This window comes from Lactuca sativa, chromosome 8 (assembly GCF_002870075.4).
Source record: "Lactuca sativa cultivar Salinas chromosome 8, Lsat_Salinas_v11, whole genome shotgun sequence".
NCBI lineage: Eukaryota > Viridiplantae > Streptophyta > Magnoliopsida > Asterales > Asteraceae > Lactuca > Lactuca sativa.
In genome coordinates, this window is record NC_056630.2 from 93,612,951 (window position 1) to 93,628,957 (window position 16,007).

Sequence of the window (16,007 nt, forward strand, 5' to 3'; positions counted from 1 at the left end):
ATTCTTCTATTGATATTGATATTGATTCGATCTATTTTTCTCCCCCTTTTTCATCAATTTCATGGATATCATATTCATATATACACATTCTTATATTTTTTTTGGTGAATTGGTAATTTTTTAGATTTTGATATGTAAATGAATTCATTATAGTTGCCAATTTTAGTGCTAAAAGAGTTTAAATCAAATCAATTTCATTGAATTCAAAATTGGCAGGCGTGAAGTGTTGACGTTAGAAATTAGTGGGGAGCAATTGGGGCATAAAAATGGCAAGTTGTATTAATTTTTTGAAAAGTTTTAATTAAAGATTTTTATTTTTTTATGAGACAGATAGATCCAAATATTCGAATATTTGTTACCAGATGGATTCATCGGATTATATGGGTGGATGCATCTTATTGGTAGACATAAATGTCATACAACCAATTGTAGTTTTTTTTTTTTTTTTTTTAAACCTTTTTTAAACATAAAATACAAGAGTTTTTCAAAAAAATATCAAAATTTATGGGTATTGTTATTGAGGTATAACCTCATTAATAAAAAAAAAAAAAATCACATTGCACCCATTTTTTACTGAAATGATTTTTTTTAAGATGATATGTAATTTTTTATTCATAATTGTTAAAATGAATAAATATAAATCTAGCCAAATTCCTTAATAACTTATAAAAAAATAGTCAAATAAAACCATTTAACCAAAAAAAGTCCACAAAAGAACAGTCAACCTACAGTTGACTGCTATTTTCCGCAGTTAACTACTTTTTTTTTTCCCATAATAGGTTATTGTTTCGTGTTTTGTATAATTATTTTTTTATTATTTTTTTTATTTTTAAGATACAAAACCGTAGGTTTTTTAAAACCTATGGTTTTCTCTCATTAACCTAGGGTTTCCTAAAGCCTACGGGTTTGGAAAAAAATACGTTTATTTTTATTTATTTATTTATTTATTTTTATTATTTTTAGATCTACTGTTTTGGGATTAAAATCTACTGTTTTGTTAAAAAAGCTACTGTTTTAAATTTATTTGTTTATTTATTTATTTATTTATTTGTGATATAGACTATAAAAAGATTGTTTATAATATGTAGAAATTGTTAAATAATTCTCAAAATAACTTGTAAAAATAATTCTACATTTTATAAACAATTCTAAAAAAATTTAAACAAAATGATTGTTAAAATAATTCTACATATTATAAACAATCTTTTTTATGGTTTATATCACAAAAGAAAATAAATAAAAATAACAATAAATAAATTTAAAACAATAGTTTTTTTGACAAATAGTAAATTTTAACCCCAAAACAGTAGATTAAAAAAAACATATTTTTTTTCCAAAACCGTAAGCTACGGTTTGTTAGTCGTAATATATATACATATATATATATATATATATATATATATATATATATATATATATATATATATATATATATATATATATATTTAATCGATAATCATATTTTTTGTAAACATTAAGTCATTAATCTATTTTGTTTTATATATTTTTACCAGTAATCTTATATAATATAAAAGAAAAGTAAATATATGACTATCATGTATGTAATGTTTCGTATATAACCATCAAAATTAACTTTATTTTGATTAAAAAACACAATTTTCTTTAATTGTTAGTTTCTTCGTATTGCATTTAAACTCATATTATTTTTGATTTCACGATTCATCCCAAACATTTATGTATGTCGATTGTATTTTTTTTTTTATTAAATTTCTAGTAGACTTCATAACTTCCTCCGACACCTACCTTATGTATATTTATATGGTTCTTTTATGGGTTTTGGAAAGATGTTTAGTGGGTTTTAATGAACAATTTCAATCTTTCATTACAGTTTTCTATGTTAACTTACAATATAGAGACCTACAGGTAGTTGGTAAAATATTCTTATTAGGGGCAGGATCTTAGAATCATATTCAGGATCCTTAATATTTTTGAAGCCTCGGGATCCTTAAACATATATCAGGATCTTGATTATTATCACTAATATTTCCTAACACTTGTAATGGCTATACTGGTTGGATCTACCATTCGAGCTTAGACAGATTCACAGTACGTTCCATGTCACATAGTTGTGGAAGTGTTTAGCCGATGATTTCTTAGTAGTTCCGTTGGATGATATTAAGGTGGACGAGCGCCTGAACTATATGGAGACACCAGTTGCTATTCTTGACAGGAAGATGAAGGCCTTGCGCAACAAAGTAATTGGATTTGTGAAGGTGCAATGACAGCACCGGAAGGGTTCTGAATGTACATGAGAGCCCGGGGTTGAGATGAGGGAGCATTATCCTGAGTTATTTATGGTCGCGAACTTTAAGGACAAAGTTTGATTCAAGTGGGGGAGAATTTTAACATCCGTATCTTGATGTACTTTCATTTATTTGATCTTTTTTGGCACTTTTGGGGATGCCACAACGTGGTGGAAGCACCACCACAACGTGGAGAGGTCCTTTTAGTTGCGGGTTTCATTTAATCCACCACGACGTGGCAGTATATGGGTCACGACGTGGCAACTACCTGATGACTTAAACCCTAATTTTCTATGTCTATTTAAAGGAAGTGATGGCTAGGGTTTTCCTCCACCCTCAGCCTCCATCACCTCCTAAAGCTCTGAAGAAAACCCTAATCCCTTTCCTCCACTGTTGAGATCATTTTTAGTGTTCTCAGAAGTTTTTGAATGACGAAGAAGTGAGTCAAGATCCAACAAGCAAGTTTCCACACTTCCTTCTAGCACACTTCTAGACCTTTGTAAGTGTCCAAAACTCAAACTTTATGTTGTTAGGTTGCTAGATCTTTAGTTTTGTCCCATGTTCTTCATATTTAGGAAGGTTGGGATGGTGAGATCTCATAAAGGTTGCAACTTTATGAATCTATGGGATATTTAGGGTGTCAGGTGCTTTGGATCTGAAGTAAGAGTACGTTTTGAAGTCATGCATAAGGTTTTGCTCATAAACCCTTATTTTAACCTAATATGAAGTCAAGACATGCATTGGATATGCATGTCTATAAAGCACCGAATTTTATTTTAGTTTTGGGTTTAGAAACTCTTATGGAGAAGATGAACTAAGGACTTTAAAGAATAAGTGCTTAATGGTTGAGTCCATGTCGTGTTTTGCCTTTATGGAACCTAGGGTTTGAGATCTTGATCTCTTGAGTGGTCTTAATGGATAAAGTTGGAAACTTTATCCATCTAGACCACATTATGGACCAGATCTGAGATTTGAAGCTCTTAGGGTTGAAGGAAACATCTTAACCCATTAATTTCTTTAAAACCTAGTTCCCATGACATGGCATTCAGCCGTAAGACGTGGGGATGGGGGGTGGATTGACTTGTTTGTCCTTATTATGTCACGACGTGGCCAAAGGGACGCCACAACGTGTAGATAAGCTAAGGCCATTTTGATTTTTCTGATTTGGATTCTAATCGGGTTTAAACCCGTAGGCTACAACGTGGAGGTCGAATGATATTGACTTTGACTTTAACCGTTGACTTCAAGGGTTGACTTTTGACTTGTGGACTTTTAGTCAATTTGCTAGTTTTAGAAGGGGGGGGGGGGGGGAACTAATGGTTTTCCTTGTGTGGTTATATAGGTGGCGTTTAGCACCGATGTTGAGAGTTTAAGAGCTTGTTGACTGTTAAGCTACGTTGCGAGGTAAGTCTTCTCACTGTATTGTAGCATGTTAGACTGTCCGTGTGACTTTTGCATGTTTATGTATGTTTTATATGGGTCGGGCCCAATGGGTTGAGCCTAAAGCATGTATGTTGGGTTGGCTCGTTCTTGTTTGCTATATGGTATTTTGGGGAAATCATTAAGCTTTGTGCTTACAGTTTTGTGTTTAAATGTTTCAGGTACTTCCAGATCAAAAGGGAAGAGCTCGACATGATCGCATTGCATATCCATAGTTTTATTTTGCACTATATTTTGATTTATCATTGATGTTGAGGATACATTATCATACTTTGATTATCTTTTATTTGAAATGAATGGATGTTGGTTTTTGGTTATTTTAAAAATGAAATTACTACCTTGAATTTTTGGGATGTTACACATCAACTTCATAATCCCTCATGTCTACATTGTCCTCACCTTCATTGACCTCATCATCTACATTCTCTTCATTGAATTCATTCATTTCATTAAATTCTTCCCCTCCATGAAATTCCTTCTCTTCATTGAATTCAATTATTTAATTGAATTCTTCCTTTCCATGAACATCATTCTCTTCATTGACTTCCATATTCACTGTAGAATTAGACTATAAAATCTTTTGGTACAACCCAAGATCAAAGTCATTTACTCCCTCATCAAATTCATTAAATCCATGATCAATATCATTAGGAGCATCTTATTTATATCCAGTAATCCTAACAACACCAACATCATCCATGGCTAATTTCTTACTACATGACGACAATGTTTTGTCCTTGATCCAATCCATTTTCGTATTATACTCAAGGGATATTGACAATAGTAAAGCAACTTCATTGTCTACAATTCCAACTTCTGTTGGCGATGTTGACATACCATTATGTATAACAGAGGATGTGCGTCTTTGTGGCATACCACTAGGTTGGTTATCAGTTAGGGGGCTTCATGTTCCCCAATTTCATCTAATTCCTCTATAGTAACTTTTTTTTTATTGGTTTAGGAACCATAAAGTAAGTAAGCAAGTTAGTCATATCATGTTCAGTGTAAACCCTTATTAGTTTATGCTCCTTCACATATTAGGCAAGATTGGCTACAATCATCATTTCCTAGGGCCCGTAATCCCAAATGCATGTCTCCTTTAGGCACTCGAAAATGATAGTAGATAACTGGAGGAACTGAGTATCCTAACCTTTTCATAATGACATCCGTGTCGTGAACAGAAAACTCTTCTATATCCACCATATCAACATATGACACAGTACTATCAATGTAACTGACATCTTGAAACTTTATGAACTCACCTCCTGATGTAGCTTGATGGTAAACAATGTATGGTTTCCATCTTCAAGACAAGAGCAAAAAACAAATTTCAAAAAGGATGATTTCACAAAAAAAAAGCAAGTAAATGAGCAAAAACAAAATTATGTACCATATACCACCCTTGGGTTGAATGACGTGTTTGACAACCTTATGTACCACATTGGTATATGCATTCACTATGAAACTCGCCTGATCGAAGCTCCCAACCTTGGTAATCAGATTAGGTTCTTGATCCTCAGCCAATGACGAGGGAAATTGAATCGACTAACAATTATTAAGGATATTATCCGTATGGCGCTACTTAGATACGTACTCTCATTTATTAATACAAAATAAAGGGGAATAAATAAGGAATGACCAAAATACCCTAAGTTTGACAAGTCAAACAAACCTTAACGGAGGGAATAGACGGAGGTTAACCCTTTGGACCAAACTTGCAACAAATTGAAAAATTTGGACCTGTGATGCTAGTCCAAACCTTTTTGGAGCAAAGTGATAATTTTCAACAAACCATAGGGACCATTCGTGCAGTTTTGTCTTTAATTTTTTTTGCTAAAATGAAACTCGACACCCGGTGAAGTTGAATTGCGGGAAACCTACTAACATGAAACACTTTTGGTATTTCTTTTTTGTTACGTATTTGTATTAGTTATGTATCCTATTTAATTAAGGTTTTAACTTGTATATTAGTATAAAGAGATGGTTAGTTGGTTAGTTGGGTAATCGACCTAAAATTTTGAATATTAATTTATCAGTTTTTTATTTAATGCCCAGTTTAAAAAATGTATTATAAAATATGCACGATTCTTTAATCATTGAATAATTGCACTCCTAAGCCCTCGCCATTAAATTTTGGCTATATACCAATAAATTAATCTGGTCAATTAAATTATGAATATTTGTTGATTCCAAATATATGAATTGATTTTCGGCGTTATTCTAAAAGAAGGTTTAAAAAAATCAACGAATTTGTAACTTACTTTCGGTACATTATTTATGAAATATTTTCTAGAATACGTCAATTTTATTGATATCTTCTATACGAAAATGCTTCATTTTTGTAAGATCTTAATCGTTGTTCAAAAGGTACATATATTGGAAGTATTGAGGGAATTATAGACACTCGAAACAATTTTGAATTTTGATTGATCATACATTAATGTCATTTTCTTTTTGTTAGTTTATGTTAGTTTAGCCGATTTAAAAAGAGAATAAATGAAGTAATGAACCATGTGTCATTGTCCTCTAAATTTGAATTCCCTTTTTGGATTCTTTTTTATGGATTTTGTAGTAGTTGGACGTGACTTGGAAAAGATTGACAACTTCAATCCAAATTAAACATAATCCAAATTTACGTTTTAAAATTTTGAAAATCAACAGAAGTTTTTGACGCAACAAAAATGAAAATTGAAGTTCATGACAAGAGAAGGTTTTGTTTAGTAAAAGAAAAAAAAACTAATATTCCCTATTCTAATAAATAAGTAATATATCGCCACGTGTCACTCTCCCAGCAGCCCTAAATCGTGTTTTCCGGCTTCTTTTCTTAAGCTGCATTTACGTAAATGCCCTTCAATTCATATATCATACAGAAGCAATAAATCCGAAAAAATCTGCACCAATTAAAGACATTAAAAAATTTAAAATTTATAAAAGATTTGCAAACAATATGCAAAAATCGGTAATTCAAATTTCAAATTCGTCATACCCGATAAAATATGGAAGTTTGTTTATTGTAATTGGAAATTGATTAGTTTCCACCGATTAAATCCCAAAAAATCTGCACCAAATAAATGCATACCGAAATATATACCACTATACCATCTATACGCTTCTTTTGTGTTCACAATTCTGCTTCAGAGAATTCTTTGCAAACGGTATTCTTCTTCAATTCTTCTTCACTGTACCTTCTCAGTTCTTCTTCGCTGGACCTTCTCAGTTTTATTTGTTTTAACATAATTTATTCAATAAATCAAGTTGCTAACATAAGTTCTTCAATCCTTCATGTCGGTACGAGGTTTAATATCCTTGATTTTGTGATCGTTTACTGCAGAATCATCCTCGACGACAAAAACAACTACACAAGGTTAGCAATCTGAATTCCTGTTCAGTCTTTCTTTTACAGGACAATCTGAATTCATGCATTTGTACAAATTTGATAATATGGACTCTACAATAAATAGAAGAATCTGAATAACTAAAAGAATTGAGAGTGTATTGATTATTGCAAAGTGGAATGTGAAGCAGTTAAGAACACAAGAAAATAACAATGCAACAACACTACCGAAAAACATTGCTGCTTTATGTAGGTCTTAATTTTGTTTACCTTAAATCTTGTCCCTTTTATGAGGCCATTATTTAGCCAACCTAATTTATCATATAATTTGATCTTTGTGTTTATAATATTAATTTGCAAGAAAATCTTCCAGTGTTTGCTTGCCTATGACAATTTTTGATTATGCATCTACTATGCATGATAGATTTTATTCTATTGACATATTCCATGAGGGTTCCCAAGTATTAGTAAAACTATTGAAATATTCCTAACATTTACTCTTGACCGAGAAGGGTATCTTTGTCGTATCTAAAAACTTATTGAAAATTATTGTACCTTTTAAAAGAAAAATAGTGACTTGATTGTAGCGAAGTTGAAAATCTTTCTATAAACTCAGTAGATTCCAAGACTAAAAGTTTCATACATCTGTGATGTTGAACTACTAAAAAGGCTATATATTTTTTGTAGACACAATTCTAAAGTAATTGATTAACAATTTATAATCTTTCTTCAGAGTTTATAGGGATCAATACTGTAATGTTGCAGGACTTTCAATTATTTCTAGATTATTGTAGATATGCTAGAATAAAATTTATTTGGAGATTAATGTTATACTTTTTTTACAAATCGTAGCAATGTACTTTCATTTAACAAAAAATTAACATTTTTACAAATCATAAAGTTATTGAAAAATGCAATATTAAAATTCATAGGTTTTCTAAATTAATGAAATATTATTTTATTATATAATTAATTTTTAAATTCAATTAAAAATCAACGTCCGTGGGTTCCATGGGTTTTAACCTAGTTTCTTAAATATAACTGTAATCAGTAGTTTTCGTGGGCTGTAAGTGGATCTTGAGTTCTGAACCACATTAGGCAACCATGCAATCATGTGGGCCTTATCTTGAAAACCGAGAGGTTTGAGTAGGTTGTATTTGCAAGCCTTAGAATCTTGGCTATTAATAATTTTCGTCATGATTTAAAATTTATATAAAGTTTATTCGTAGCGTTTAGTGCTTTGGTTTGTAATGTTACAATATGAGTCATTAGTGATGAACATGGATGGAAGTAAGCATGTTGTGATATTATTTATAGTTGTTGTCTACTCATTTAGTTGCTTGTGTCATCCATTTTAGTGTCACATTTCATTTTCGTGTGATTGGATTTATATGAGTGCAAAAAGGGATCAATCTGTGATGTAATTCAAGTTCGTTTGCATGAAGTGTATAAGTCCCATACACTAGTGGTGGTCCAAAACAAAAACTTGTGTTAGTTGTTACAAATAAAATGAAAAAATTATGAAAAGACTTGGTGTTTGAGATTCCATTTTGTACTAGGCCAACTTCTTTCATATCTATACAACAATTACTTTAGCCAAGACACATAGCCAAGTATATTATATATAATAAGAAGTCTAAATATTTAGACGTTGGACATAACATCATTAGGAAATTAATCATGGATGGTGCAATATTCGTTGAATTTGTTAGGACACAACCCGATATATCATACCACCTCACACTGAGTTTGGTTAAGGACTTAGGTTGTTACGTCTACAAGTGAGACGAAAATCATTATTAGAAAAAAAAATCAAAAAATAATGAAAATTTCAAATTAATATGATGCAAAACAGTTAACACCCTCTCCCTCTCTCATGTTTGTGTGTGTCGCACTATAATAGGGATGTTTGTAATTTTAATATCACATGTTATTTTAGTGTAATTGAAGTTTATGCGGGTGTCAAAAAGATCAAAGTGTGATCTTAATGTAAATTCAATGCCTCAATGGTACAAAATGCACAAACTATATAATATGGAGTAACTACACAAATGATCCCTATGGTTTGGAGTAATTTATATGTTTGGTCCCTAACTTCTTTTTTAACTCAGAACATCCCTATATTTTGGTTTTATTTTAAATTTAATCCTTAACAAATATAAAAAATCGTCCCTATCGTCGTAAAATAAGAGCACCTGGCTCTGCCCATTCACAAGGACTTGATTCTATGTCCAAACATCACATGCCACCAGGTGTGGTCACCATCATAGGTACTCAAGATATTGTGTTTGGAGAGATGGATAGATAGGACTAAGAGAATAATCTTGTTTGGTTCGGTAATGGAATCAATAGCTTGCCTGAACAGGACCCTAGCTTTATTGCGAGCCAAAAATATTGATAAATTTGTAAAAACCTGAAAGCAATATCTGTTGAAGATTACATAACTCTTTCTTAGATAGATTATATTTCTGAGTATTTTTTAAATCATTATACAGAAAATCAATATCCTCTAATAACTGAGCTAGCGAACTAGAAATTGTAGAATAATAAGATCTCGCACATATCATAGTCAACTTATCCCCTTTTTGATTTTTTTAGGTCTTTTTATATTAATTTTAATTTTCAAATAATCCAAATAAAAAAGCCGACCGTCATCCTTCTCTACACCTCAAAGAAAATTCACAATAATTTTCTCTCTCTTTAGTTGTGTTGGAGAAGAATGGCGGAGAGCCACTACCACTCTGCCGCCTACCACACAACCCATTGTATATGAGACTTCGATTTGCCCTCCTCCACCCCACCCTAGACAGTACCGATGGTTCGTAGGAGGTGAAGTACAAGAAGAGAGTGAATCACAGGATACCTAATGTCGGAGGTCGAAAAAACCAACCACATCCACACAAACATGCATTTTCAATTTTGGAACCCTGATTCTTGAGATAATAATCGAAAAACAACATATAGTAGAAGGAACAATCCCTATAGTCAAATGAGTACCCCAATTGATGAAAAGGGCAAAACTTGTTTCCACCATAGAGAAAAAGATAATTGCTAAGGATGGTGAAATTGACTTTGAGAAATGCGAAATGGTGTTGCATTTGGGACTATTTTGCGCACGTCTAGATGCAAAACTATGACCGACGACAAGCCAAATTGTGAAGGCTAAGGGAGAAGAATGAAGGAGAGTATTTGAAGGTAAAGGAAGGGATGTTCCGAGTTAAAACAATAAGTTAAGAACCAAACATGCAAATTACTTCAAACCATAGGGACTATTCCTGTAATTTACTCTATAATATGTGTGACGATGAAAAGATAGTCACTCTTAAGTCTTAACTTCTGGTTGCTGCTTTTGGTTGAAGCTAGTCACACCTTCTCGTTGTAACAAGAAGTTTTTGGAAAGATCTATCCCACAAAAAAAAAAAAAAAAAATCCAGTTTTAAAATGTTTTTTACTATTATTATTACATACAAAACCTGTCGACAACTATAACTGATCTGAACCCCCACCCAATGAAAATGAAAACTAATTAATAATTGGTACAACAAATATTACACGTCCACAATTATAAATTACTAAATTAAATAATAGGTGTTGTGAGTATCTTTGGTCGGATTGATTTAACGATTACCTTTAAAAGGATAACTGTTTTGTTTATGTATATGAAGCTTTAGAAATCATTGGCACCCCTCGCCTCATTTACTTTCTGTACCACGTCACTACAATCGATTTCTCTCTTACTGCTGTGACCAGGGGTATGATTGTCATTTTCTAACACAACAGACCATTTTCTGTTTTCACCTGGCATTACTTTTCACAAAATAAGAAAAATATATATATAAGGTTTTCTTCCATGGTAAAAAAAAAAAAAAATAATTAGTAGGTGAGGTGAGGCTGACCTCTTGCGTTTAGTTTTGACAGCTGTGGAGGAAGAAGGATTACTGTGCCAGTTCCTTTTTCTTTGGTTGATAAACCAGTTGTTAATCTGTTTTAGCTGTAGTCCTGTTTCTTGTACCAATCTTGCTTTGTCTTCCTCCTGTATTTAACATATATATATATAATAAGATTAAACGGAAATGGAATGGAATTCAAGATTCCGATTCCGTTGGAATCCCTAAAGAAGAGAATATATGATGGTTACAGTAGGGTAAGGCCACTTGGAATGGGATTGCCACCAGGCTTTGAGGAGGGAGGTGGTGTCTCCAGGCAATTTTCCAGCTCTTCTTTTACGTAGAATTTCCTCTCTGATGTCCACAATTTTCTCCTTATAACCCTGAAAGACAACAACCATTCCATTCTTTTACAATTTAAAAATGCAAGAAATACTTTCATCCGGAATGTATTTTGTTATTTCTAGCATTTTTTTTTACCTGTTTCAACTCATGTTTTAGCTCTTGCCTAACACGTTCCATTAAAGAACGTTCACTTTCAGTAGGAAGACCAAATCCCATGCTGTCAGAAACATCTAGACCTCCATCAAACATATTCGTGTCACTGTCTACTTGTTCTTCATCATCATCCGACATTGTTGCCCCTGTACCTTCACCAGGTGCTACCCCTGTATGTACATACAGACTACTGTTAGTTACACTGGACATGACAAAACAGAACAGTACAGACAAACTGTTACTGTTACTGAGACTGATGTTAATAGGACAAAAATTACAACTTTTTGTCACATCAAAAAGGTGGAACACGGTAGGATAGGGAGTTAGGGACTCGCTTTCTATCTTTCATTTGTGAAAAAAAAAGACATAAATGCCCCTAGAAAAATTAGAAAAAGAAATGAGTGATTACCTGTTAAGCTTTGTAGAGATTGTTCTAGCTCCCAACAAGCCATGACTGCTTCCATTGCATGGACACGAACATGTTGCTGTAATTGTTCTTTAAATGAAGAGAGGAGTACAACATAGTGAGCCTACACATGAAAAAAAAATGAAATATATGACAAAAACAATAAAAGATCGTATCGGAGATTCTTGAAATGAAGTTATAAGAAAAAATATTTAAAAAAAGTAAGAGAAATATGCATTCCCAAACAAGAGGAAAGGAGAAAGAAAAAAGTATTTCAAATTCCCTTAATTCTTAGTGGAAAAAGCTTTGGAGGGGACTACACCAATAATTACTACTTTGGAATAATAGCATCACATCAATCAAACGTATTAAGTGAATGATATGCATATCACTAAGAGTACCCTGATTAAAGTTCATGGTTAATTACCCTTGCCTCTTGGGGGCCACTTTTGCCTATAAAGCAAAAAAAAAAAAAAAGATTCACAACAAATGTAATGTCAATCCTTAAAGCAACAGAACCCTTTTACCCCTCACAGTCTTTACCCTTTCAGAAGAACTAATGATTATATCTTCAGAGATAATAATTATTCAAGAGGAAACGTGTAAAGCGTATTCTAATGGTTTTTAATGATACAATTATAGCATCAGACAAACTACAATATCTCATGTAAAGATAATAACAACACATCAAAATGGATATTATACATGATGGAACATGAAAATCATAGTGATTTGAAATAGATGTTCCTTATTCAATTCATCTTCTTTTATGGATGATTAAGAAACAACTTCAATATTGAAATTATGCGTGAAAGAGTGAAACTGTTTAAATAATATTAAATCCCAAATTGTGTCATTGTGATTACTGGAACATCCCCAGCAAACAGAATAGACCATAATGGAAACAGATTCTGAAAACACTGTCAGAATTTTTTATTATTAAATGTACTGAAAGATAATTCCCAATTCTTGGAACATTCTGATTCACATCAAAAATCAAGGTGCGCCATGAATACCTAAACAAGAATCCGCATATATCTTTGGGTGGAACCAACAAATAATATTTCAACATTTCCGTATCTATACGTCTCTCTAAAACACACTATGGGGAAAAATATCTTCACAAGGTAGGTCACAAGAAACAACAGAAACATTGGGAACTATGCATCTACCAGTTTCTTGTACTCCTCCCAATCAATCACAGAAAAAGTGAAAGGGACGAACACATTGATCGAAAAGCAGGCATAATAGATCAAATAATGTCGTACATACATAGCTGACATATATGTATATACGCTCTGAAATTGTCTTTAGCTGAATCTCCCATCCCTGGTATGAATATTGGGAGATTGAGCCTTCTTAAGTAGATTTTTTGTTCAGTCTACTTTGAGATAAGCATCGTATTGATAACAATGAACTTATGGGGCCAGAATTGTGCCGACTGTATCCACCCAGACATGAGGATTGACAACCAACATCAAGTGTATAGACAAGTAAATAGGAAGAGAGAGAACTATGCACAAATATAGAAATCCCCTAAGTACCGGATTTGTGGAGCCTCTAATTCTGGGATGAGGTAACCTAATAACAAAGAGTGAGAGTTATATAGAGATGTTTAAAAAGTGAAAATAGTTACCATGAATTGATTGAGGTCCTTATCATCAAGAGGCTGATTGTGATTGCCAAAAACAGAGTACTTAGCTATAACCTGCTGAGATTGAGCCAACTGCGCATCGATCCTCGGTAACTGATCCACCGGCGTAGCAATTCTCAAGCACGATACATGCGCCGATAACAGCTGATCGTACATCGGATGCGATAGTATATCCGCCTTACACTTAGCGAATTCCCAATCTCTCTCATGATTGCCTCCATTTCCGTTACCGTTTCCGTTCCCGTCGCTCTCACTCTGCCGTTGACTCAATTTCATAGCATTTTCATCGAGATTATTCTCACTATTAATCGTAGAAACAAACATCGATTCTCGATTACTGTCGTCGTTATCGATAGGCCGAGGAGATAGCCAGTGGTTGTTGGAATTGGATGAGTCAGAATTGGTGGTTTGCAAGTGGAGGAAACTGCCGCCGCTACCGTCTCCGCCGTAGTGGTGGTTGTGTTGCCGGAGAATTGCGCTGTTTAGCCATGTAGGCGGCGGAGACTGCGACGTCTTAGGGCCAGCGTCCGGCGACGAAGAGGATTGGCCGAGGTGGTGGTGTTGGTGGTGATGGTCGGACGGTAGTATTCCTCTGAGAACCTCAACGTTCTCCGTTAACTGCTGTTGGTCGGCGTAGTGTTGAAGAGCCATTTGGTGAGAGATATTGTCGTGAAACGCCATGGCTATAGAGCTCTGCTATGTCTAGAGAGAGAAAGAGAGAAAAGGATGAGAGAGAAAGAGAGCATACGAAGGCATAGATTGTTCCAATATATTTCTGTTCACACATATAGAAGAAGACAACGATTCTACAAAAGCGATATTATCTATGAAAACTACTATTATATTCAAAGGAAAACAATCCGCCAAATTGCAATCTACAAAAAAAAAAAAAAATCATATTTATAAAAAATTATGACTAGATGATCTTAATAATTAGAAACATAAATTACTTTTTATTGATTGTTTATTGATTTAATTATAATATAAAGTTCAATTTTAAAATAGACAAATTTTCCTTTGCGTATGTAAGCTGTCCTCTTACATTTTGATTTTAACAGGACCTTCTTTTCCCTAATAATCATTTACTTTTACTTCTTAAAAGAAGCAATATTTTGACTCTATATGAACTCTCCTAAAAATATATTCACTAATTATCAAACGTTTATAATGTTTTTAATAAAAGAAAATATTTTTGCCATAATTTATTGTTCAGGAAAACTGATAATTTTAGTTGCTTTTCGAAAGGACAATGATGATGGTGTACAAATTGCCCATGTAGGCAAGTTTAGTTATTTTAGATCAATTTCATTTCCTCATTAAATCTCGCTCTTCTTTATTGCATCTTCTCTTCCTCGTATTCAAAAAGCCACCATGATCTTCAAGTTGCGAAATATGGAATGTGGTAAAACAAAATTGGTGAGATACATCCTTGTCATTATGATGTTTAAGTTAAGGGCAATACGTAATTGGTGATGAGTAAGGGATTATACTACGACATCAAGTTAGATGGTGATATTGGAGAGAGTATGTAAGGTTGAGTGTAGTGAGGAGTATATTATAGTTGTAACACCATGTCTTTTATCATCGCGAATTAACATAATCATTCAAAGTTATTTGCAATAATGTCAAGGTCGGCGGAAAATAATGGAAACAAAGCATCATATGTACATTAATATGTCAACTACCGAGGTGACAAAAACATCAAAAGCCACAATGAAAAATACATTTACATTGGGTTTACTAGGTTCAAAACAATTTTCATTAGTGTCTCCTCATTGTCATATATGTTCTTCTAAATGATCACATTTAAGGAAAAAGTCCATCTACTTTGACAAGACATTTGAAATACATGTCACGAAAAAAAATATGTGAATAACAATGACTTATGAATTCATGAGTTTTACGTACAAAATAAATATTTTCTAAACCCTTCATACTTTTATAATCATTCAAAAAAAAAAAAAACACCTTTAAACATTGTCTTTTCAAAAAATTATATTCAAAAGCATTGCCTTTCAAATCTATTTGCAAATCAAAACCATATGTCATGTGTACTATTTCATAAAATATTGGTAAAACATAAAGCATTTCAAAACCTATAGTTCACTTCTTATTATCCAAAACAAATTACTATAATGATACTTTATTTCCAAAGTGTATACATGTAAAATACAAGTCAACGCAAGATTTTAAGCACAATGAAATGAAAGGAACCGATCAACATTAGTTATGTTTCTCAAATGGGACACTAATGTACTTAGAAGGGAGAACAAATCATCCTTCAAATGGATGAAGATATAGTATGTATGTGTGGTTAGATATTGATAGTATTGTGTTAAATATCTGTTGTAGATGAAATTTTGACATTTACTTTATTATGCCCAATATCCTGAACGTGTACTAACATCTAGAATCGCCCAATATCCTAAACTGCTCAAGATCTTGAACAAGCGAATATCTTGGTATTGGGATCATATTTCTTGTGCATGATTAAAGGCTTATCACACAAGGTATTAACTTATTG

General features: G+C 32.8%; 1 protein-coding gene across 2 annotated transcripts; it reads right to left on the bottom strand.

Moving 5' to 3' along the window:
• Positions 1 to 10,467: 10,467 nt before the first annotated feature.
• LOC111908356 (homeobox protein knotted-1-like LET12) lies at positions 10,468 to 14,293 on the bottom strand. 2 transcript variants are annotated; one of them, XM_023904180.3, is made up of 6 exons: positions 13,466 to 14,293; positions 11,833 to 11,953; positions 11,406 to 11,593; positions 11,177 to 11,308; positions 10,935 to 11,071; positions 10,468 to 10,836 (listed from the first exon to the last, which is right to left on the bottom strand). In XM_023904180.3, exons 1-6 carry the CDS (start codon positions 14,162 to 14,164, stop codon positions 10,833 to 10,835), a joined length of 1,281 nt encoding a protein of 426 aa, XP_023759948.1. In that variant the 5' UTR covers positions 14,165 to 14,293; the 3' UTR covers positions 10,468 to 10,832. The 2 variants fall into 2 exon arrangements, with proteins under 2 accessions (XP_023759948.1, XP_023759947.1); XM_023904179.3 differs by having other exon boundaries at positions 10,468 to 10,845; positions 13,466 to 14,291.
• Positions 14,294 to 16,007: the final 1,714 nt, after the last annotated feature.

Bases quoted from the DNA above. Each gene is read 5' to 3' on its own strand.
- LOC111908356 (XM_023904179.3), bottom strand. From the start codon at position 14,164: ATGGCGTTTCACGACAATATCTCTCACCAAATGGCTCTTCAACACTAC. The intron at 11,309-11,405 runs GTAAAAAAAAAT...GTTGTCTTTCAG, and splicing joins TAAAACATGAGTTGAAACAG to GGTTATAAGGAGAAAATTGT. The intron at 11,072-11,176 runs GTAACCATCATA...TGTTAAATACAG, and splicing joins CCAAGTGGCCTTACCCTACT to GAGGAAGACAAAGCAAGATT.